Genomic DNA, 26394 nt, shown 5'->3' on the forward strand with positions numbered 1-26394 from the left:
CTGTGTTCATCATCAAAGGAAATCAGAACAGGATCTCAAATGGAAGAAACCTGGAAGCAGGAGCTGATGCAGAGGCTTTGAAGGGGTGCTGCTTACTCAATTGTTCCGCATGACTTGCTCAGCCTACTTTCTTATAGAACCCAGGACCACTAGCCCAGGATGGCCCCATCTACAATGGACTGGACCCCCATATCAATCACTAATTAAGAAAATGGCCTACAAGTCTGCCTAGAGCCCAGTCTTAAGGAGGTACTTTCTCAATTGAGGTTCCCTTCTCTCAGATGACTATAGCTTGTGTCAAGTTGACATAAATAAGACTAGCCAGCATACCCATATCCACTCTCCTCCCTCTCCTCCATTCATTTCTTGTCTTTCCCTTCCTCCCTCTCCCCGGGTTTCCTTAAAGTCCAAATATTCAATGGAGAAGCATGTGGAGTTATTAAATTTTTACACTAGCGCTCAGGAAGCTTTTGGATTTGTAGGCACTATAATGGCAACTTTTCTCCTCAGGGTGAACCTACTTTGGATGCAATCACAAAGTCAGAATACAAAGATGCTTTGCTTTCTAGAGAGAGGATAGCTCCATGTAGCTCTGGGTAGCTCAGAGTCACTAAATAGACTAGACTGGCCTTGAACTTGCCGTGATTCCAAAGCCACTGTTTCCTCACTTCTGAGCTTATAAGTGTGCACCAACATATTCACCTTAAGGAATGAATTTTATACTCTGATACTACATGGAAATTTTTTTCCGAGGAATACATCTTCAAATTTTCCTGGAAACTATGACTATCTTCCCTGTTTCACCAACATTTAGTAAGTTAAACAAGTAAGTCAATAGTTTGCTTGTATTCGCTGTAGATACAATTCAAATAAATTCAAATAAATGGCTTGGATTAGGTAAATCAAGTTTACTACAGCAACAAATATTTCATCTTTACTTTATTATTTGGGGAACCTCTACCCTAATAAAAAGTATGTTTAATGGGTACCAAACATTAATTGCTGAGAAACTGATTTTATGGAATAATTGACAGGATTTGTTGCCTTTGACAACAAAGTATTATATGACACTCCCACATCACGCATGTGAGTGTGCGTGTGTGCATGATTTTTAAAAGATATGTTTATTTTAATCTTATTTGTGTGTTTGCCTGTGTGTGTGTATTCATATCATGTGCATGCCTGCTTCCCATGGAGGCTATAGAGCACATAAGAGCCCCTGGAACTAGAGTTATAGGTTGAACCATCCTGAGGACTCTGGGATGCAAACTTGGGTCCTCTGTAAGAGCAGCAAATATCTTAACCACCAAACCATCTCTCCAGCCCTTAATGCATATATTTTAGAGAACATTTTTATGGTTCCTTTCCAAATTTGTGTGTTTGTTTTTAATATGTGGGTCCTTCAGTTTTGTTTCTCTTTCTCCTTTTCCTAACCATGTCAATGATAGTTCTAAGATGCTTTGTTGAGCTTACTCTCCAATTTGAAGTCTTGATTGGCTGCTACTTTATTGCTGCATTTAGTATTTCAGGGGTGTTTTGTTTCCTTGTGTAGTTTATGATTTTTTTTAATAGATTTCTCTTAGAATCCTTTCTTTCCTGTGGATCAGTTTTGATCTTGCTTCCCCACAGTCTTGGGGCTTTAGGCCTCTAGGTCAGTCTCGGTTTTGTTTTTTTTTCAGTATGAGGTTTTCATGCCATGAAGTAAAACTTTAGAATGTACATTTCTGTAAGGTTGAGCTTTTGATTTATCTCATTTAATCATTTTCTTTTATTCCTTTCCCAAAGGCTTTGTTGCACGGTCTGCCTCCTTGTTGCATTCGAGGGTGGTCTGAGGTTTTGTAGCCTTTCTGCAGTCAAAGTAGCAAGGGTTTCACACAGTTATTTCATAGCTTCTTGTCTTAGCTGCTTGCTCATCTGCATCAGTGAAGATAATGACTTGACAAATGCAAATATAAACACAGTGTGTCCTCTCAGTTCTTAGGTGTGACCAGTTAATCATGACTCCTATAACCCTTGAAAGTCTTATCCGACTTTTCAGTGATATTCAAGTCCTTTCTGTGTCCTATTGATTTCGCTCTCATATCTGCTTTCAGCTAATGTTGTCAGGGTTTCTGTCCTGCCTGGTTCCCACAGTCGTTAAGTCCCAAAGAAATCACACAGAGGTCTACGTTAGTTATAAACTGATTGGCCCATTAGCTCAGGCTTCTTATTAACTTATAACATATATTAGCCCATTATTCTTGTCTATGTTAGCAACTTGGCTCAGTACCTTATTCAGTGAGGCAGTCACATCTTGCTTCTTCTGTGGCTGGGTCAGGACTGCAGACCAAGCTTTACTCTTCCCAGAATCCTCCTGTTCTCATCACCCTGCCTCTGCTTCCTGCCTGGTTGTCCCACCTATACTTTCTGCCTGGCTACTGGCCAATCAGCATTTATTTAAAATATAATTGACAAAATACAGACCATTGTCCCACAGCAAGCTAAGACATCCTTCTGAGTTCCCTTGGCTTCTCACCTGCAACACCAGAGATAGCCTCTTAATTCCACATGTTGCTCATCTCATGTTTCAGAAATCCGAGGATGTGTCACTCCCACAAGAGGTGTCTTTTATTGAGGTTTTAAGACAATGATAAATAATTGTTTTCTTTTTCTCACATCTATTTTATTATTGATTGTTTCACTCACTATCTTGGCATTAAAGAAATAAATCACATTTTGAATTTATATATAGAATGACAAAGTTAAAAATAGTGAGTATTAATGAGTTACCAAAGTTATTTTTCAATTTTTAAAGTTTATCTAAGATTATTAAGATCGATGACTGCTTACAGTGATCTAAACACATTTGTGTAAGACTGGTACAGTTTCTGGAAATACTGGCTGGTATAAGATTTGTAATCGGATAGAATCAGATGTCACTGTGTTTCTGTGAGAAAGTGCATAGATACTGATCTACTGTAAAGAATGAAAAAGTTCATTTATTTAGTATGTGAACAGCAAAATACGAGTAGAGAATTTATTCCAGTACCTCTAGTGATCAAAGTGGTTTATGGTTTTGAAAGAAATTTTCACACAATCTCAAAATACAATGCAAATAATATTTCTGTCTCAAATATTTTCTCCTCTGCCAGTTTGCAGGGGAGTCAGCTGCATTAATGCAGGATAGACAAACACTCATCAATATAATTGTTGAATACAGGTGGGGAGAGAGGACTCAGTATGAGAGAAGAGAAGATGATTTGGAGAGTGTGTTCAAGTAAGTGTGAAGACAACATAGGTCAAGGGTGAAGGATCAAGGATTTTCCTGGATCAAGATTCTCTTTCTGTCTTTGCCTCTGTCTCTTCTTTCTCTTCCTCTTCTCTCTCCCCAGCTCCTGCCCATTTCTCTCTCTCTCTCTCTCTCTCTCTCTCTCTCTCTCTCTCTCTCTCTCTCTCTCTCTCTCTCTTCCTCTCTTTCTCTTTCCACTTCTTTTCTCTCTCCCTTCACTTCGTTCCTCTCAATAGAACTCTCCACTTGAGCACAGTCTGCATAGTGTGTCTGTCTCTCACCTGCCATTGGGCTCCTTGGACCCAACCCACAAAAGTCCCTCTGGCACAGTATCATAACAATGACCACCACAACCATAACCACCACTACCACTACCACCATCACCCGCACTTCCACCACCACCTCCGCTGCTACCACCGCCACTACCACTGCCACCACCACCACCATGTCCACACCACCACTATTGTTTAGTGGGACTGGGATTCAAACCCAGCATCTCTGCATATGCCAGGCAGGTCTTCTAACCTTGAGCCATGCACCCGGTCCTAACCCCATCATCCCATATTATGAAACTTTTTGGGTTACATGAGTGATTCTGCAAAGTCCATGTTGCTGTCTTTATAAACAGTTCAAAATAGCTCAGCCTGTAGTTTGTAGCCTTGGCTCCACTGAAGGACATGAAGTCAAACAAGGTACTCGTTACTATTCACCTAGCCTTGTTTCTTGGACACCCCTACTGTTTTTCTTTTTTATGGGCAGAGAACAGAGTCATGTGAACAGCCCCGGTACGTTCATCTTCACCTCTCCGAGCATTTGGCCATGGAATTGGAGCTAGGTGTTCTTTGTGCTATTGGCTTCCCTCTCAGGCTGGCTGCCCAGGCAGTGGGAGCCAGCCAGTGGCTCACCCAGCCTTATGGCCCATTATTGAAAGGTGAAAGGTCTGTTGGTAACTGGGTGTACAAAAGTTGGTAAGCAGTCTTGTTTTCTGGACAGCTGCTCACAGCTATAATTCTCAATAATGGGGTGAAAATGTAAATTCTTAGACTGTCTTCCTACTTGTGGTTTTACAAGAAGCAATTTGAACAATAAAGGAAATTTAATTGAAGATTGTGAGGACAGTTAATGAAACCCTAGGAAGAGTGAGAATCAGGTCCAATAACACCCAGTTGGTCAAGTTGCCAGGAGCTTCTCTCAAGCTTCACTCTTGTTCTTTCTGGTTGAACTTTTTCTGTCTCTCCCTTCCAATAAGTTTTCCCCAAGTAACTGTAAAAAGTTGTCATGTTCTACATTTGCCATTGAAGGAAGACTAGCTTGATATTTTTCAAGGCTCAAAATCCTAAGCAAGATGCATCATTAGATAGAACTTATTTGATACAGCAGGATAAGCTCTGGAGATATTCTTTGGTGGTTTAAGTTGAATATAGGTCCGTGTAAGGAGCATACAGTATATGTATATAATATACTCCTGTGTGAGTGGGTCTTAATTATAGTTTTATTTTATTCATTTGAGACAATTTTTTTTCTGGCCTCAATTTTGCAATCCTCCTGCCTCAGCTTGCTTAGTGCTGAGGTTGGAGGTATGTATCATCATGTCTGGTTACAAACTTTATTCTTTTCCTCAAAATATGTTTCTGAACATTTACTTGGAGTTTGAAAATCTGAATGCCCATCCACAGATAAACTGTCTTGATGTCATAATATAATTTAGGACTGTCTTCCCTTGAGCCAGACAACTGTCTTAAGTGCAAACATCCTACCTACATCATTGGGGCTGGATGTGTCCAAGATGATGTATCATCCAAGTATTTAATTCCACCTCCTGGTGTCTGAACACAGCTGGAGCAAAAGCTTGTGGTCTAAATCTTTTCCTAAAGTTCCACTAGGAGTGGAACATGGTTAAGGAAACAGATGATCCCTTCTTTGCCCTCTTTTTTGTTTCAACAGTGAGAGATGCATAGAGTTTCATCTGTATTTGCATTCTCCTATCTACTCTAGTTATAGCTCCAGACTTTGGTTTCAGACCAAGGTCTCCAGGGAGCCATTGTCCAGGACCTCTGGTAATCCTTTGAAGGATCTTTTGGCAGAATTATCCTTAAGGATAGAGACTGGTACTGATGCAAATCAGAGCGATGAAAGGATACCTACTTTGTCTGAAGGATGGAGTAAAGTTCTAAAGACGTTTTAAAGAGTCAAAGCAGACACACAGTGTAAAACTTTATCAGTCTGGCTGTGTGTAACATGTGACATTCAGGATATAGGAGTGAGGGACAAAGCTGATGCTCCTATCCAGGCAAATGCCTATGGCACTTCATATCTTCCCTCGACACAGAGGAGAGCAGGTACTATGTGACTTGAGTAGACTCTAGAATGTAGTTGAATTGTTGATTGTTGGTGATTCCTTGAATGAGAAAAGGACTATGCAGGAAGTCAGTGACAAAGCCCAGGTGTCGGGCTTCAATGCTGGCAAAAGGCATTGCCACCTGTGTGCACAGTCTAGAGGTGTAGTGTTCTCCATGTGCAGTTCCTGTTCTCAGCTCCTGTCATCCCGTGTAGAGATGAAGTCCATGCTCTTCTATTGATGTTTCTTCTAGCTGGACAATCTCATTTTTATTGAAAGTTTATTAGCGAGACAGATTAGGAAAATCTCCTTCATTCATTCAACAGAGCTGAAGAATCCTTGATCCCTACTACCTGGGCCAGCCTGCATTGTCTTAAGTGTTTCTAAGAATTCTTAACGTTATATACACATATAAACATGTATAAGATTATGTGTTTGAATTAAAAGGATTACTAATTTTTACTACAATTTTTAAGACCTATGAATATATAGCTCTCTTCTACATAAGAGTCAGCAGAAAGGATTTGATTACTTGTCTATATCTCTTGAAAATGTAACTATAGGAGAAATAACACCAGAATGTGTGAGTCTCCTGCTATTCCGGTCTAAAATTTAGCTTTCTGGAAGAGGTGCCTAGGATAGAGCAGGCATCTAGATTCTCACTTCATAAAACAGCATGGGGTTACTGTTGGTCCTTAATTTTATATCTTTATTATAAGGTTAATTCTTTTCTTACTTGATTCCAGGAGTGTTCTCATCTTTTTCTAGTATATTTGTGAAAACTAAATGTTAAAGGATTTAGTAAAACAAAAGTTGGTAAATTATGATGTAAAAATTATACTGTGTCTGCAATTAGTCAAGTGAATTTAGTGTGGTTCAATAATATAGAATCACTGGGCTCATAATATTTTAGGACCTGAGTGACTTTGGCAAAGAAAAAAAAATTATGTTAGCATTAAACCTCAAGCCAAGAAACAGTTAATCTAAATTTCAAGGAATTAAAAAGCAAGGCATCATGTTGTGACATGGAACACTGACAAGAATAACTCCCCAACTAAATACTAAGTAGATTTTAAACTGGTGGTTAACCAAAAAAGCGGGGAGGAGGAGCTTTTGTTTAATTCCCTTCCTTGCCAGTGTGTGTCCTGATGTCTTAGCTTTAATTTTGTTCAAGGTGTTAAGAGAACCTGATATAGTGGTCCTCTGAAAGATCATTTCATCTTTCCAAATAATCAATTTCTTCAGTTTCTTCTGCATGCAGTTATTCTGGATATATAATATTTAAGCATTGTGATTACATAGTTAAAGTAATTTCATTGTGGTAACCAAATATGTCAATTTTGGGGCCTAAAAGATATGGTTAAGTCCTAAGCCTCAAAGCTATGAATGCTACATTATTTAGAGTTAGGGTCTTTGTAGATTTACCCAGGTGAAAATGTGCTCTTACATTATTTGGATGGGCCCTGAGCCTGTGACTGTTGTACTTAGAAGAAAACTTAGACACACACACACACACACACACACACACACACACACACACACACAGGCACACGTGCACACATGCATACACGCACACCCCATTGGAAGAAAACGGCAAGGAGAATGAGAATGCCATGTGGTAATGAGGTAGACCCTGGATTGGTGCATCTGTAATCCACAGAATTCCAAGAATTGTTGTAACTACCAGAAGCCAAGGTTTGGGACAGGGAGGCTGTGCTTTGTTTTTCTAGTCTCCAGAGGGAACATAGGTCTGCCAGAGTCTTGGTTTAGGCTTTTTGGTTCATAGAATGCTCCAGAATAAATGGCTGCTCTGTGTTACCCAGCTCATGGTTTTTGGCTACTACAGTCCTAGAAATTTGACACAACAGATTTGTTTGAAAATAAATGCATTTAACTGGCATCATTGATAACTATCCTAGGAGGGAATTATTGACTAATTTTCAATGTTGAGTTTTGTGACTAGTTAATGCATTCCACTTAGTAGTGTTTCTGCATTTGTGTTTTATTGTCCTAACATAAAGCAAGATGCCCAGAAAACTGGAGTAGAACAGGCCCTTCCTCAAAGAGCCCTGTGTATGAGACTAATTTTCAACATCAGCTGTTTCCTCCCATCCTTTGTTGGCATCACCACATGCCTCCTGAGGGCTGCATTTGTCACTGATAGCCAACATGTGAAACACTGAGCTAGACACTGTGAGCAACTCACAGAAGGACCGACCAACCCTGTCTTCCCTTATAGGCAGTATTCTGGCATCTAAACTTAATGATGCTAGAATAAGCCATGGAGGCCTTGGAGAACCTAGTTGTAAAATCCAGTTTTCACTGTGTTAAATTGTTCTTATAAAACCATTTAATGTTTTTAAGCATTTCTTGGCCTTGCATACTCATTTGTCAGAAGAAAGATGAGAATTTGGGGGAGCATTGGCTTTTTTGGTGTTGTCCTACATTGCTACTATTATAAAATCTTCCTGCATTTGGATCTAAAATTATATGTTTGCTTGGCTGGGGAAAAATTATCATATGGTGTGAAGTAAAGATGATTAAAAGATTAATTATCTTTTAAGTAATTAGCTGATTGTGTCACTGTAATTTATACAATACTTCTCCTTCTTATCTGTCTTAAAATAATTATTTTCCCCATCTCTTAAAAACTTTGTATTTTGCCGGGCAGTGGTGGTGCATGCCTTTAATCCCAGCACTCGGGAGGCAGAGGCAGGAGGATCTCTGTGAGTTTGAGGCCAGCCTGGTCTACAAGAGCTAGTTCCAGGACAGAAACCAAAAGCTACGGAGAAACCCTGTCTCGAAATACCCCCCCCCCCAAAAAAAAACTTTGTATTTTGAAACATGGTATCTTTTTGCTGCTTATAGGGTCGAACCTAGGACCTTGCAATTGGACCATCAAGTTTTGTCACCGGCACCCAAATAAGCTCTTTAGAAAAGAAAATGACCATCTGATAATTTAGACACATTTTCTCATTCTAAAAACAGCATTACTAAAACACATTGTGTTTTCTCAGTTTATATTATACAGTAGTGATTAATGCAGATCCCATTTCTTTGTCTAGTCAAAATGGTATATTAATTGTTTTCTGCAACCTGTATTGTCAAAGTTGCTAGATATTTTCCTTTAACTGAAGGAGCTATTGCCATATACCAGTTCTGCCATGATATTATTTAAAAGATCATTATTTATGTTAGATATGGAATTAAAATTAGCAACTCATTTCTTTCGTCAGAGGTTCTCCTATATCCTGCATACTGCCAACTATCTTGCTAAATCTTTATGTGCTTATGATGGGTCTGCCAGTGAATAAAAATGAATTTTACTTTTTCTATTTCCACCTTTTCTTTGTTTTAGATCTTCAACTTTCAATTAAAGGAAGCTGCTTCTACGTGGGCGTGGCAAGAGCAGCGAGAGAACCACATGGACGACACCCAGGACCTAAATGAGCAATCAGTAAGTCTTACTTTAACCTCAGCTCTGCTAGAAAGCGAGATGGGAAGACTATCCTCAAAAGACTTGTAGACATGAATCTACTGTCTGCAGTAAGGTTTGGGGTAGAATATGCTGTGTTGATTTTTGAATTCTCTTATAAGGCCATAAAATAGGCCTTTGGCAATGTGTGCTGTTCCTGCTTAATGGTGATGTCACATCTTGATGTCTCCCTTGATGCTCCACTTGGAGAGTCTGAGGTTGGAAGACAAGGGTGTTGAAATCATGCTGTGTGTTTAGACAGTCTGAACAATTTTATGCACTTCCTTTGTTATGCTTTCTTCCAAAACTGCTGGATGGTTTATATGTTGTTGGCTATTGGGAGCATAAGAGGAAAGAAGATATTATTAGCATGCCAATTGCTCATCTCATGGATGAAAACCACAGTCCTCAAGGGCTTTCCTTATTTTCCTAGATTTATCGGGATCAAGAATGTGGCAGTTTGGTAACAATCCTATTAAGATTCTGTCTTCCTGTAGGGAGATACTTAATCTGGTTTCTCCTCTTGCCTTATTAGTAGGGTCTCAAGTGACAGTAATTCTTTATTGTGTGCCACTTGGGGCATAGACTGCTGGACATTGCCACCCTAGTCGTTCTGCACACAGGCAACTAGTGAGGTCACAGGGAAGAAGAAGACATGGATATTGCCAAGAATGTGTTCCACATGGGGAGCTATTGTTCCTCAGCTTGTACGATCATGTTTGTCCTTAAAGTCTAAGGTTTCCCAGGGACAACGGAGGAGAAGATGCTTGTGTATAACAATGTAGCAATAGAAATGATGTGTGCAGTGTATTTCAGTTTAAAATAAATAGCAATGTGTGTTTTTGTAGAAACTGCTGTTCTAAAATGATTTAATTTGTTTTCCAGAAGATAAGTAAAAATACACGTATATGTATGTGTTAAATTTTATTTCTTGAGATTGCCTAAGTGTGATTTCATTATATGATTATAGTACTACTCATTTCCTATAGCATCATAAGAAACACATGAAGAGCAATCCAAAGGCTGTGAAACTTAGAATCAAGCAGTAGACACGAGAGTCTTGAAACTCTCTGATTTCATAGAGAAAACTGGCAGCGACAGTCAAGGGCTTTCAAACAGCCTCCAAGAGTACTGGTTATTGAATCTAAATATGTACGGCTAGAACTCTATCTAGCAAGTGGATTATGGTCCTCATGATGACTGTCTTTTTCCCACATGCCTTTGTAATGTTTGTAGCTCTTTCTGGGATCAGATTTCTGTGAGAGTGATCATGTGCCTGGAGGTCAACAGCGAATGATGCTCTCACCTGAGAGAGTATATTTCAACTTAAACATGAGTGTGTGTATATGTGTGTGCGCATGTGCACGCATGTGTGTTAGGTATTCACATAGCATGCATGCATGTTAGGTATTCACATACTTTTAGAGAATGAGGAGTTGGAGTTTGCAGGGGACACAAAAGTATTAAAGAGAGTAGAGTCTGAGAGAAAATGGCTCATTCATCATTTATTTTAGGGAAGATTTACACATCAGAAAGATTATCTACTTTATTTTCTAATCCTTTTTAAATTAAAAATGTATAATACGATTACATCATTTTCCCACTTTCCTTTCCTTCCTCTAACCCTTTATGTATATTTAAATACAACAGAATGTCTGTTTAATTAAGTTGATGTTAAGGACAACACACACATAGACATATATATTAAGTGTGTATATATAAGTATATACATTATATAAGTATATATATATTTACACCTTAGCCTCATGTTAAGATGTATATATACACACATTCATGAGGCTAAAATGTTACTAAAGGTTTTAAATCACCTTTGACTAAATAATGCACAGAATTTATGAGTTGTGTTTACAATATCACAGGTTTCACTTTCAGTGATATTTCTGGGTTGCACTTTTATAGCTATGTTTTTCAAGTTCTCAGCAATGCTACTGTGCAGCCAGGTGTGAGAACCAAATATCTCGAGTGATCTCTGTAGCTTCTGGCATAGCTCCATTTTCTGAGCTTAAACTTTGCACACATAGACAAGTCTTCATCTCAAAGGTGTGCAAATGGATACTGAGAAGTGGTAATGAATTCTCATGTTGTTGTGGCTGGATGCTGCAAATTTGAATCTTCTGGGTGATCTTTTGACTCCACGTCCATGGCTTTCTTCCCATTCCACTGTGTCTGACAAAGGGACAGTTAGTGTTATGTCATCCATCATGATGCACGAGTAAAAAAAGCTAAGAATATTGATGGAGGAGGGTCATCTGTCTATCTGTTGTTTCATTGGTTAATTAATAAAGAAAACTGCTTGGCCTGTTAGGTCAGAACATAGGTGGGCAGAGTAGACAGAACAGAATGCTGGGAGGAAGAAGGCATTGAGACAGACATTATAGCACTCCTCTCCAAGACAGACGCAGATTAAGATCTTTCCTGGTAAGCCACCACCTCGTGGTGCTATACAGATTATTAGAAATGGGTTAATCAATATGTGAAAATTAGCCAGTAATAGGCTAGAGCTAATGGGCCAAGCAGTGTTTAAAAGAATACAGTTTCCGTGTAATTATTTCGGGGCATAAGCTAGCCAGGCAGCCGGGAGCCGGGGCGGCAGGAACGCAGTCTGCAGCTCCATACTACAGACTATTCCCTTTCCAATAAAATAACTCACATTTGAATTGTCATTAAATAACTTTAAATCTTGTGCAATGTATTGATTTCTCAAAACTTTCTGAACAGTATAGCATTTATTAAAATACAGAATAAATGTGATGGAATTGCAGTTCATAAGATGAAAATTTTGAGGATGGATATGATAGCAAGTGTAATTTACCATGCATGTATGCTCCATCTAGCACTTTCCATACATTCTTCTTGATCTTCACCATATCCCTGCAATATAAATCTAAAGGCTACCATTTCACAGGTGAAAGCATTGCTCAGTGTTGAGGTCAAATTGTGGTTAAGGACCAGAGATTAGAACTGAACACACTTTTATCTTGCTCTAAAATCTGTAATGCATTTTTCATAATACAACATAGTATTGATAGGTAAAGGACTGAGCTGTAAGGTTAGGCATTACTGGCAAATACATTATAACATGGAGAAATTACTTAGAACCATCGTTATTTGCAGAGTGTGGAAGATGATAAAAACAAGTAACATGATGTACTATTGTATGCTTCATTAAGTATTCATTAAGATTAATACCCGTTATAAATAACTTGAGGGCCCTGCAAGATGGCTTAATCAGTAAAACATCCACTGCCCAAATATGAGTACCAGAGTTCAGATTCCTAGCACACATATGAAAAGCTCAGTGTGGTGACATGTATTTATTTCTCCACTGTTAAGGATGTAGAGACAGGCCGATCCATGGAGCACAACGGCCAGCTAGTCTAGTCAGTTAGTAAGCTCTCTACTGTCTGAGAGACTATCTCCAAAAAAATGGTGGAGAGAAATAGAGTAAGACATCTATAGACACCAACTTCTGCACTCTTAGGTACATCCACTTACATGCAGATGTACATGCATGCATACACACAAGCATGCACATCCACATACATTATGTATGCTCCCCCACTCCTTGGGACCTTGTGATAGGAAAAAAATCTTCAGTGCATTCTTTCTTTCTTGACCAACCAGCTCTTTCCTGGACCCTTTTCCCTAGAGGTTTACAGATCCACAAGAGCAGCAGATTAAAACTGACCACACCAGCTCTCTTGTCCCTCCGTGTCCTCCTTCTCTACTCTAATGCATTATCAGCAGCTTCTGTGCATGCATTCATTATCACCTCCTCAACAGCTAAATTAAAGCAACAATAAGAAGCAGATAATCATCCCTCGCTTGCTCCATCCTAACTCCTGTCCATTCCTGACTGGTTTCCTCACTTGATGCAGTTCTCCATGCTTCAGTTTCCTAACTTTGGGCTTTTATTTTAGCTCTTGACTAACTTGTCATAATTCCAGGTACATCTCTTTCCAAAATACATGCCTGATCACACGATTTCTCCCCATCTTATTTGGCAATCGCTCATTCTTGTCCTAGAGAGAAGGTCATGTACACGCCAGCCTAAAAGATTAAATACTAATGATTTCCTCAGTCTCCTTTGTAGTCTCTGTTGGCTTCCAGAATCTTCCAGATCTCTATTCATCTGTAAGTGTGATATAGCCCCTTCTCTGCTAGACTACCCTGATGTTCTTAGTGGCCCATCAAGAGATCATTAACTCTGCGAAACCCGCTCAAGCTCTGTCTTATTTCTCTACTGTACCAGCAACATAAGCCACAGTTGTATCAGGTGCCTCTGTGGATTGCTGTGCATTTCACCCCTAAGAACTGAAATCTAATCTGTTTACTTGCTTGTCTAACTTCTGGATTATAAACTACTGAAGACCAATGGCAAGTCCTGCCAGTCTTGAACTGTCTGTCGCAATTCTTGTGGGTGTTCATATTTTTTGCTTAATACCTATACGTTTTTGATGAGGCATGCCAGTGAATGGCCTGACAAGTTTCAGAAAGCCAATATGCTTTTCTTGGAATACATGATTGACTCGTAAATTTGCATTTGACTTACATTTGAGAAGAACTCCATAGAGAATCGAGTAACAGTTTACCTGCCTATCATCAAACATAGCTTGTTCTTAAGCCTTCTTTATGTTTTCTATTTTTTATTTTATTTTTTTGCATTGTGTTTTGCTCTTATTTTGCAGTTTGGCTAACAGCATCTAGGAAGTTTTAGGGCAATTAGAAATAAGACTTAACTTTCCTAAAAAGAAAAGGATTTAAATTTCGTTATCAGTTTCCATTCCAGGGTTGCTTTTTAGAAGAAGTTTAGATAGCTTTGCTACTGTTATTTCCGATTTAAAAAATATTGCTCTTTTTGTGTTACTTGTTTCTTTCAAATTCATTCTTTTTTCCTGTGTATCAGTGTTTTGATTAAATTGTATATATCTGTGCACATACACATATGTATGAACATGCCTGGCTCTCTGAAAGAGGCCAGAAGAGGGCATTGGATCCCTTGAAACTGGAGCTACAGAGAGTTTTCAGCTGCCTTGTGGGTGCTGGGAATTGAACCTCAAACCTCTGTAAGAACAGTAATTGCTCTTAATCACTGGGCTATCTCTCTAGCCTCTAAAATCTTTATTCTTGATAACTGAGAAGACTATGACTTTATATCATACTTACCTATGCATCCCTTGATACTGTGAACTATATTTTAATCCTGGAATTCAGATAAAGAATAGATAGTTTGTAATATTTTTATAATGCCTGTAATTTCCTTATACATTTTATACAAGATGTATAAGAGTTCTATTTTGCAGAATGGGATATTACTGCAGATCTTTTGTCTTTTGTCTCATTCTTTCAAACTAATGTGATGATGTCTGGTCTAAATTTATGATAAAGTTAGAAGGCCTGAAAATAAAAAGCTCATTAATTTTAAAGTAATGTGTTTTATGTCATGATTTTAAGTATATAGGTTATACAATAAAATATTAGTGGATACTGGTGAAATAAAATGAGTAAGTTATAATTGTGGTAAAATTACCTTCTTTAAATGTTGTATATCAAAGGCCTGAACATTCTTGTCCATTTCAACATTGTCACTAATTCAGTCTACTTACATGTCAGTACAATATTCTATTACCACTTTTATACATTTTTAGAATTATAACTTAATATATCAAAATTATGTTGCAAATATCAAACTGGACATTATAGGAGATTTTAACTGTATGACATTTCCCCAAATTTGGAGAACCACTTTAGGTTTTACTTTTAATAACGTGTAGTTGTGACTGTGATGTGGTATTCCCCTTTGTATGCTGTGATTACCATTGATTAATAAAGAAACTGCTTTAGGCCTATAGCAAGGCAGAACGGAGGTGGGTGGGAAAACTAAACTGAATGCTGGGAGAAAGAAGGCAGAGTCAGGAGATGCAATGGAGCTGCCAGAGGGGAAAGACACAAGCTGCCAGTTGGAACCTTGCTGGTAGGCCACAAGCCTCATGGTAAAATATAAAATAATAGAAATGGATTAATTTAATATGTAAGAGCTTGCTAGGAATATGCTATAGTCATTGACCAACCGGTGTTTTAAATGATATAGTTTCTGTATGATTATTTCATGGTCTGAGCAGCTGGGAATGAAGAAGCGTCCCTCCATCAATAGAACCGGACTTAGAGAAGTTTAGTCTGGAGGGAAGAAGGAGGAGTAAGAGTTTCAGATTTACTGCTTCTGTGTTGGATAGTAGTCAGGCTTTCAGAGCAGTTCTATTTTACAAGATGGAGACAGATAAGAGAGAGGATGTCTTCGAATGCCCAAAGTCTCTTAGACATACAGTTTCCATATTATATCATGCTGGCCCAGTAATTGTATCTCATGAATGAAATGAAAATAATTGTTGACAATGGAAATATAGTGGGTTTCTTCTGTGCTTTACCAGTGGAGACTTGGGCAAAGTGAATGCAGTGTAACTTCAGCAAGTGGAAACTTCACTGATGAAAAGAGCTGCTGCTGATGGCACCATCCTGAAAGCTTTATGTGACCCCTCATTCAGTTTCATTGATAGTCCCTTGTGTCACAGCCCCAGTTTGAAAAGAACTTACTGAAACTGAGCTTAGATGTTTACTGGAGGTTGGTGATTGATGGAAAACTGTCTCAATGGATTGTGAACGGACAGTTTTATGCCCAAATTGAGATTGCTTTGATCAACTTAAATCATGTTCAGATATATCCGTACTTTGAAGTATGTATTTAAAAAATCAAATTGATTATAGTTTATTTAAATGTCAATCAACTGTATTAAATATTAATTTTTTCTTTCGGTGAGAATTGTGAACCAACTGCATAGTCTTCATTGGTAAATGAATTAATGAGCGGTTCTACGATGTAAAATGTATGGAATTAAATAAAATCCAACAGTCTCCATAAATAAGTATTCATTGATCACAGGTTGACGTCTAGGAAACATGTCCAATTCTAAATTAAAAGATAAGATGACAGAATTTCTATCCTGCTGCGTGGTTTACTTTTGTTTATGATGGTATGATATGCCATCCATGTCTATCCTTCAGTTGATTTGGACAGTTACTATTCATGTATTAAGTGATTATTTGTGGAGCACTGCTGTATTTGAAGTATGTTTTAAAGGTACTTGGTAAACAAATTAAGAAGACATTGTTGTTCTTGCAATTTATATTATAAAGTAAGGAAAGGTATTTAAACAAACTATGCAGAAAGTAACAATGCAAAGAAAGAAAACAAATTATTTCCAGAAGGAAGGTAGGAAATGCTTAAAGGGTGGATTGCATAAGGGAAGAACAGTTGTAGTTTGGGGGAGAGAATCAGAAAGGCCCAACAGGGTGGATGTCATTCCAAGAACCAAGGGAAGTGAAGGGACTAGTTCTGTGAACAGCTGGGGCAAGGGGATTGAGTTAGAGGGATCAGCAAGAGAAAATCTTCAGGGTGGTTGATGCCTGGTACTTGTGAGGATGGGCAAGGACACTAGGACCCGTGGGGTGATAGAAATGGGCAGAGATGAGGCCACAGAGATTATCTACCTGGGAGTGTGTAGGTGTATCCTGGTCATTTTAAGAAGTTTAGCATTTTCTTAGTGGCATCTAAAGTGGTAGGGAGATCTTGAGCTCAGCTATATTTAAGAAGTTCTTGAGAAATAGAAAAGAGGAATGTAATATAATCTGTTGAAGCAGAGTTATTCTCTGATAAAACAAGCTGATGTTCTTTGAGCAGTACCATGCCAAGTGCCTTGAAGGCCAAGGTATGGCATGAATTTTAAAAAGATGACCCTGGCTTTCAACTCAAAATGGATTGACGAGGATAGAACTGTTTGGTAAGCTGGCAGTAGAGGTGGTGAGAAGCATTGGGTTCAGACAGTGTTTTGAAGACAAGAATAAGATGCCTTGTTGATGTACTGGATGTACACTGTTAGAAAAAGAAGAGTCACAGATGGCTTCTACTCTTTGTTCTGAGTACTAGGAAGGAAAAGATTGACATTGACTCTGATTGGATGTCTTGAAAGGACTAGACTAGGGTAGAGGTTGGGAGCTGCTTTTTAAACACTGTGGCAGAAACAATGCTGTTTTCCCCAACCTTGTTCCACAATCTGCCTTTCTCATGTATCATTCTGTACTTCCCAGTCTTCTTCCACATGGACCAGGCCATGAAACAAGTTCTAGTCTGAAATACAAAGGCATGGGATATAGGTATCATTCCCAGGCTGAGATGGTTAAAGTTTGTGCATATTTCTTTGGTTCATCTATTTCCCTAGGGTGATGAAAGAGGAAGAATCTTCATCTCTGAGGCACTGTATGGGGCACAGATTCTCATGAAACTAATAGGGGCATGTGAAATTCAATCTGCTGTTAGCCACATGGAAGAAATGTTGGTGACTCAGATATCACCATCTGGAACTGGACATACAGAATTGGGGACTTCAGAGTATCGGGGGAAGTTAAAGGAAGAAAATTAATGGAAACAACTTAGACAAAAGAGTTGAGACTAAATAGAGAAAAACTAACAGCATGGAATCATTGGATACTTCAAATTTATGGACTACAAAGATAGTCTCTATAAGATATAAGATAACTGCTTCTACCTGCTGTCCTAACTCATAAAACTGAATTGTTCCATGAGTATATATTTCGACATGTAGCCAACTATTCTTTGTTGTGCTTCCTTCTAAAATTTCCAACAATCACATACCCAGGTTTTGGTTACTGGGTTCATCTGTATCTCAGGGTAGAAAGGACCAGCCTACATTTATGAATAGGTACTGGTACATCATTCAGGTCAAGATATCCAACTAAGTTACCAAAAACCATAAAATATTTAGAATGAAGTGTTTCTTAGCAAAGAGTTATCATTACTCATTACTACACTTGTAGATGTAATATATAGGCATTCTATCTTGGCAAATGAATTGACCACAGCAGCATGTGCCTTATCCTCAACATTATTCATATTTGAGTTAGTCAACCCTGCTGTGGGGTGGCAGCGGAGGAACTTTCCTGTACAAGACATGATACTTAGCAGCATCTCTGATATATACCCACTAGATGTCAGTAGCAGCCCCTTCCTTTTTTGTAACAATAAAAAAAATCTTGAGACATTACAAAACCTTCTGCAAAGAGAGTGAGTATCAAGGATTATGATCTGCAGTACTCCTGACTTCAGGGAGTTACTTATTTATAATCTTGACTATACTATCTAAAAATACGTAAGTTAGATTCCTTGAACTTTTAGTATGATATGCTGTAAAATGTCATTGAAAGACCTAGGAAGGAGTGACAAAAATCATAAGACAGGGTATAAGAAAGAAAACAAAGTAATATCACAATCGTAATGGATTAGAGTCCATAGCACCATCCAATCATCAGGAATCGCTTCCTGAAGAACAGATCACATATGGAGTTCAATCATACCTTCAGTGGCACTTCAAATGGTGGGATATATTATCTTAGACACAATACATCCTTCTCTAGGAAACATAAACACAAATATATCTCAGAGGTACAAAACAGAAGGGGGTATGATTTGCTTACAAGCCCAGGATTGACTGAAATTTCCAAAGTAGAAGTATTAGGAGTATGAGGATGTGGAGAATGAGTAATACAATTGAGAAGCTGAGAATTGACTTAAAAGAACTTTAAAGTCAAACTGACGTAGTCCTGTTCATGGGGAGCCAGCATGATGCCGTTACCATGCAACACACAGAGTTCTATTAGATGATGTTACCCTACTGCCTCCGAAATTCTAACCCAGACATAATCACAACAGTTTTGAGTAAGAACTCATCCAGTTAAAATAGTATTTTAGGAAATTTAACTTGTTTGGAATGTTAATGAAGAAGGAAAAGTCTTCATTTTAGAGATGCTTCTGTGATGAAATAAAGTATAGGGCAATGGCAGCAGGCTGAAGTGAAACTTAGGTTACCAGATTTACAAAGTAAGACTGGGAAGGTAAGTTAGGAGCATGTGGAGTTGGTTACGTATGAACTCAAAGGGTCAGAACTGGGGGGTTACTGGTAAATACTGTCTATAAAGGAAAACCTCATTCATAGCATTTTTGATTTTCTAGAAATAGCCTCTATATGAACACGTCACTTGTGCTGAAATATAAAGACAGCCATGTACATCAATTTAATAAGCAAATATATATCTCAATAAAACCTTATAGAAACAGATAGTGGACTATTAAGCATGTTCTGGTAGTCTGGGGCCCAACATAATGATTTGACAGTGGAAAATGACAAAGGGGCAAGATTAATGGAAGGAACTAGAGGAGGAGGCGCTGCTGAACTTAGTAACTACAACAATGTTTTAAATTTTATACATGAGATGGAAAATATTAAATCTGTACCTATTTTTTCTTATTAGCTTTCCTTTTAATTCACAAATTTATTATACCAGAAACCATGTGAAAAGGGTAAACTGAGAACAATGTGAGCTAGATTATGTTTATTTCTCTATTTACTGATTAAATAAAAAGACATTAGATTGAATTTGGAATATATAATGGTTTTTCTATAAGATGGAAGGCTTAGAAGTGCCCTCCCATTTCTCTTGCAATAAATTTCTTGACCAGTTGGTCTCTTTTTCATCTTGTCACACTTAATGTGAGGGCTAGAGGATTTGTTGCATAGGCAGAAGGGATAGATTACACTCTCCGAATAATTTATTCTATGAAGACAAGTTGGACTGGCAGGATCTATGCTCCTTTCATAAAAAGAACAGCAATGTCTCTTGATTGACTTTAACAGTAATGGTAAAGTTTGAAAGTGTGGTTTTGCCTAGGGTTTCTTGAAATTTGGATAAGGCCCTAAAAATGAGGAAGAATTATTGCTTTGTATAAAGATTTATTAAATTATTGTGCTTGAGCTCTAGCTGAAATTGGCAGGTTGGGGTCATTTTGAAACACGCAGAAAGGTGTGAAGCATCCTACTTTATGTGTTTGTTTTTCTTCTAGTTATTATTTACTGCTCAGTCAGCACTAGCAGTAGACAGATAATTTGGCTGCTAAGTTACACTTGTATAGAATTTCAAAGAACCTTATTAGGGAGAGATGTAATTTCATCCTCTGGGCCATTTATATAACAGAGTAAATATTTGGGTTACTTCATTTTGACCTGGAATTAAACAATGGATTTAAATTGTCAACAGGAAGTTAAAATATTTAATCAACAACATTTAAAAGGACAGCACAGTTGTTTTTGAAACTGCTAAGAATGCCTTTATATTTCAGAATATTGTACTCTTAATTCATATAACTGTCTGAATAGATCCAATTATTCTAATTGTGTAGGTTTCTTTTAAAAATCATGTAAAATGAGTACATTTGATAACTAATATATTTAATGGATACTTTGCAGTATCTTTGCAAAATTGATATACATGTATGTATATGATTTTGCATACTGCTTAAACTATACTGCCATCATTGAAAAATGATGTTCACTAGATAAACTGTGGAATAGATGTCATGTGGTAACAAGTCTTCAAGAATCGATATTAAAGATAGTAAGAATAAAAGCCTATACTTTCAAGAAAAGGAGCCTTTAGAGGTTCTCCGTTGGGAAGACGAAAGTACCATGCTGGGATGATCCCACCCATGATCTACAGAAAATGGTATCCATTGGACTGTATTACATATTGTCCATTGGGCTCTCCTACAGCTGTACCCCTCATTCCAACGCTGACTGCTTTCATTCCCGCTGGTGTTCTGCAATTTGCATATTGTCCACACAAATTCTTTTTTGTATGTTTCTCCACCCTGCTTGTGAGATTGTGAACGTCTTATTTTCTTTTCATGAAGTCACGGTTTCACTGGCAGGATCCCAGGGAGACTGATTCGGTTTCCCCTCATTTTGTTTGTTTGCTTTTATGTCAGAGTCATTCAGAATGACAGGACGTGCATCCTGCCTCAGGAAAACAGTTCTGTGAGTGAAAGCCTCTGAGAAGAACCACAAGAGGCATTTGAATGGTGGTAGTAAATAACTCATTGTAGGAAGCCAGCAAGACTTTCTAGAGTGCTCATCTGTTAGATGTTTATAGTAGACGCTGTTAGCCATGGTTTTGCTTTCCAAGGTTTCAGGTACCTGCAGTTCAACCATGGTCCAGAAATACTAAATGGAAAGTCTCAGACATCAACACTTAATATGCTTTCAATTGGCACAGTGATAAAAATCTCATATCCCCCTATTTTACTATTCTGGGATATGAGCCATCCCTCTACTAGCAAAACTATGATTCACTTACTATCTGTCATTTAGTTACCTAGTAGCAGTCTCTGTTCCCGCTAGTACCAGACTCTTGGGAAATGGGAATGGCTTTCATTGTACTTGTGTTGAAGCACGTTATAAAACAGACTACCACTGTGTCAAAAGCTTTGTTTTGCACTTTATTCCATCTAATGGGTACACCATAGTGTCTCCTGTGTCACAAAGAAGGGTCAACAGAGTCCAGTCAGTTTAGGTCTTTCTCTGTTGCCCAGGTTGGTCTTGAACTCTGGTCTGAAGGAGTACTCACACTTACTCAAGCTTTGGCTTTCCCAATAGCTTGCGTTATAGGCATGTGCCCTTAAATATGGTTCAATATGAATTTTTGACATAACTATGATAGCACACTTTAATAAATGCCACTTTAGGTATTAGTTATGCTCATCCATCACTGTGTCTAATAATTTATTTCATAAATATGTATGCATATCAGAAAGCATAGTATTTATAACATTTATATCAATCCGTGGTTTTAGGCATCTCATGAGAAATGGAAGGAATTTCATGTAAATAAAGGAAAGAAGCTGTTGTAGATAGGACTTACTATAACAGGATTTTCCCTCTCTTTTCGTGGGTCAGACACATTCTTTGGTATATATATTAGTCTTCAGTAGTGCATCAGAAATAATTAATGATAATTCTGATTGTATATATTTATTTGTACACTTAATTTGGAATGTTGAATCAATTTACTAATCTTCAGGGGATTAAATTTCACACCAAATGTTAATTTTTCAATAGGTTTAGTATTTTTTTTACAGAAATCAATCTTTAATAAAACAATCTTAAATGTAAGGCAATCTGACAATTTTAATACCATGCAAAGTACAAAAACTGTAACTAATATACAGCATTCTACAAAAGTATATTTCAGTATAAATGTCATTTGGACAATGCAATCATGAAGGCCTCCAGAAGGAAGAGAAGCAAAGCCCTTGACATTGTATCCTTACAGGACACACATCCCCAAATACCCTGGTATTGCTATGGTGTCCATAGCAGAGATGGAAAGTTCTCCAAGAACTATAAATTTTCAATAGATTAAATTAATTGCACATTTTTTGTCTTGGCTCTTTTCATATATGTAAAAAATAATTTCTAAAAATGATTTCTCTGATTCTATATGTCACTTGGACAGCAACATTTTATTCTCTATATTGCCTCTTAAATACCATATTTAATAGTAATGATAACGATATAAATTATATGCATAAGTATAGTCAGTATAGTCACATGGTTTAATTCATTCAAAACAAGACAAGCCATATTGAAATTCAGAGTATATTATTTATAAATGAAGCTAATTCTTTCTTTAAATTTTTTCATCTTCTCTATCCATTCTTCAGTTGAGGGGTATTTAATTGTGTCCAGGTTCTGGCTATGACAAATAATGCTGATATGAACATAGTTGAACATATATCCTTGTGGTATGATTGAGCATCCTTTAAGTATATACCAAAAAATTGACACTTCTATTGCTGTTTCTTGAGGTAGGTTGTTTCCTAATTTTTTGAGAAATTGCCATACTGATTTCCAAAACTGTTGTATAAGTTTGCACTCCAACCAGCAATGGAGGAGTGTTCCCTTTACCCTACATTCTCTCCAGCATAAGCTGTCATTAGTGTTTTGATCTTGGCCATTCTTTTTTTTATGTTTTTTTTTTCTTGGAAAAAAAAATTCTGCCTCCTCCATCCTCCCATTTCCCTCCCCCTTCTTCCCACTCCACTCCCCTCCCCCCACTCATTTCCCCCTCCCTCTCCAGGCCGAAGAGCAGTCAGGTGGAAAGTCCAAGGTCCTCCCCCCTCCATCTAGGTCTAGGAAGGTGAGCATCCAAACTGGCTAGGCTCCCACAAAGCCAGAACATGAAGTAGGATCAAACCCCAGTGCCATTGTCTTTGGCTTCTCATCAGTCCTCATTGTTTAGAGAGTCCGGTTTTATTTCATGCTTTTTCAGTTCCAGTCCAGCTGGCCTTGGTGAGCTCCCAATAGATCAGTCCCTCTGTCTCAGTGGGTGGGTTCACCCCTCGTGGTCCTGATGTCCTTGCTCATCTTCTCCCTCCTTCTGCTCCTCATTGGGACCTTGGGAGCTCAGTCCAGTGCTCCAGTGTGGGTCTCTGTCTCTATCTCCATCCATCACCAGATGAAGGTTCTATGGTGATATGCAAGATATTTGTCAGTGTGGTTATAGGATAGGGCCATTTCAGGTTCCTTATCCTCAGCTGCCCAAGGCACTAACTGGGGACATCCCCCTGGGCACCTGGGATTCCCCTCTAGGTTCAGGTCTCTTGCCCACCCTAAGCTGGATCCCTTAATTAAAATATATGCTTCCCTGCTCCCAAATCCATCCTTCCTTTATCCCAACCATCCCAATTCCCCAAGTTCTCCCCATCCTCCCCTTCTCACATTTCTCTCCCCATCTCCCCTTACCCCTATCCCACCCCACCCGCAAGATCCCAATTTTTGCTCGGCAATCTTGTCTCCCATATCCAGGAGGATAACTATATGCTTTTCTTTGGGTTCACCTTCTTATTTAGCTTCTTTAGGATCACAAATTATAGACTCAATGTCGTTTATTTATGGTGAGAAACCAATTGAGTGAGGACATCCCATGCTCATCTTTTTGGGTCTGGGACACTTCACTCAGGATAGTGTTTTCTATTTCCATCCATTTGCATGCAAAATTCGAGAAGTCATTTTTTTTTACCACTGAGTAGTACTCTAATGTGTATATATTCCACACTTTCTTCATCCATTCTTTCATTGAAGGACATCTAGGTTGTTTCCAGGTTCTGTCTATTACAAATAATGCTGCTATGAACATAGTTGAACAAATGCTTTTGTAATATGATAGGGCATCTCTTGGGTATATTCCCAAGAGTGGTATTACTGGATCTTTGGGGTAGGTTGATCCCGAATTTCCTGAGAAACAGCCACACTGATTTCCAAAGTGGTTGGACAAGTTTGCATTCCCACCAGCAATGGATGAGTGTGCCCCTTACTCCACAATCTTTCCAGCAAAGGCTATCATTGGTGTTTTTTATTTTAGCCATTCTGACAGGTGTAAGATGATATCTCAAAGTTGTTTTGATTTGCATTTCCCTGATCGCTAAGGAGGTTGAGCATGACCTTAAGTGTCTTTTGGCCGTTTGAATTTCTTCTGTTGAGAATTCTCTGTTCAGTTCAGTGCCCCATTTTTTAATTGGGTTAATTAGCATTTTAAAGTCTAGTTTCCTGAGTTCTCTATATATTTTGGAGATCAGACCTTTGTCAGTTGCGGGGTTGGTGAAGATCTTCTCCCAGTCAGTGGGTCATCCCTGACTTCAAACTCTATTACAGAGCTACAGTAATGAAAACAGCGTGGTATTGGCATAAAAACAGAGAAGTCGACCAATGGAATCATATAGAAGACCCGGATTTTAACCCACAAACCTATGAACACCTCATTTTCGATAAAGGAGCTAAAAGTATACAATGGAAGAAAGAAAGCATCTTCAACAAATGGTACTGGCATAACTGGATGTCAACCTGTAGAAGAATGAAAATAGACCCATATCTATCACCATGCACAAAACTCAAGTCCAAATGGATCAAAGACCTCAATATCAATCAGAACACATTGAACCTGATAGAAGAGAAAGTAGGAAGTACCCTACAACATATGGGCACAGGAGATCGCTTCCTTTGTATAACCCCACCAGCACAGACATTAAGGGTAACATTGAATAAATGGGACCTACTGAAACTGAGAAGCTTCTGTAAAGCAAAGGACACTGTCACTAAGACAAATAGGTTTAGTATTTTTATCTAGACTGATTTTCCTCCTGAATATATGTTATTGTTTTACACAAGCATGAGAATATATATATACATATATATTTTTTTATTATTAAGCACTTAATATCAGATACCTTATGCATTAAGGCATATTATTTGAATACTTTCAATTATTAATCTTCATTGTATGAACATATATTGAATGTTCATGTTAGGACCTTAAAGTATATATTACTTTGCTGTTAAAGTTTATCATGGTAATTATATCAAACTCTGTATTAGGAAAGAGAGAAAAGTGTACTACTCTCTATGATTAGTCTTTCTGTCTTTGATAATTAATTTAAAAGAGACAATTCTATACTACCTGGTCCAGACATTAAAGCCTCGTTGACCTGCATTCTTGGAATCCAGTACCTAGATGTAGATGAAGACCCCTAGATTTTTAACTTCAACACTTTGCGAAAGCCTTTGTATATTTAAATATAAAGGGATAGTAGCTATCTCACTGTCATTTGATTAGGTTCGAGGAAGACCAGTGTGAATAACAAAGTACAGGAGCAAGCGCGCAAGTCCTTGGCACACATCACCATTCATGGAAATTACCTGATCCCTCATTGTTCGCTCAGCTCATCAGTCCTTAAGGTCTCTATTAAATTTCATTCCTGGGGTGTTTTTTCTACATCCTCTTGTATTTGATCTCTCCTCTTAGTATTCCGACTTTCTCTTGTTTATTCTTAGGTTACTCTGTCTCTATTATCATATTTTTTAAAAATTCAGATCTTCTTTAGTCATGCCATCATAATACAATCCTTGACTCCCCCATTTAGGATGTGTTCTCTAAGGATTCATGAAAGACCTTGCCTCTGTGTTTTACTAAGGTGACTCACCTTCAACCATCATTTTTCCCTTCTAATATGATTGATGCATACCTATGTGAATTTACTCAAAGACTATACTTAACATATATTTATGCATTAGTTAATTTTATTTTTCATATTTTATATTCAGGAATACTTGGGGGGGACTTTTTCTATTACAAATAATATCTCAGAAATGTTTGATGAACGACTGGTACAGTTATATATGGGACAGGAAAGAGAAGTGTTTTGGGAGGGACACTGCTTAGACTTATACGAGCATTGAGGGACTCTTACTCTTCCCTTCTCTTTGTATGACTCTCATCACCTTAACTTCTCTGAGTCTCTTTCCTCATTTGCAACCTCCATCCTGGCATGCCCCA

General features: G+C 38.0%; 1 protein-coding gene across 8 annotated transcripts in view; it reads left to right on the top strand.

Annotated features, from left to right (window-relative positions):
• Eya4 (EYA transcriptional coactivator and phosphatase 4) overlaps nt 1-26394 on the top strand; it is a 253623-nt gene that overhangs the window by 20281 nt on the left and 206948 nt on the right. For 7 of the 8 annotated variants that reach the window (XM_075947653.1, XM_075947633.1, XM_075947664.1 and 4 more), the window contains exon 2: nt 8965-9063. In XM_075947653.1, the coding sequence (XP_075803768.1) occupies nt 9031-9063 (33 nt within the window). In that variant the 5' untranslated portion in view covers nt 8965-9030. Of the gene's footprint in view, nt 1-3199; nt 3257-8964; nt 9064-26394 lie in introns of all 8 variants that reach the window. The other variant, XM_075947640.1, reaches the window with a different exon arrangement.

The sequence above is a fragment of the Microtus pennsylvanicus genome, chromosome 1 (assembly GCF_037038515.1).
Source record: "Microtus pennsylvanicus isolate mMicPen1 chromosome 1, mMicPen1.hap1, whole genome shotgun sequence".
NCBI lineage: Eukaryota > Metazoa > Chordata > Mammalia > Rodentia > Cricetidae > Microtus > Microtus pennsylvanicus.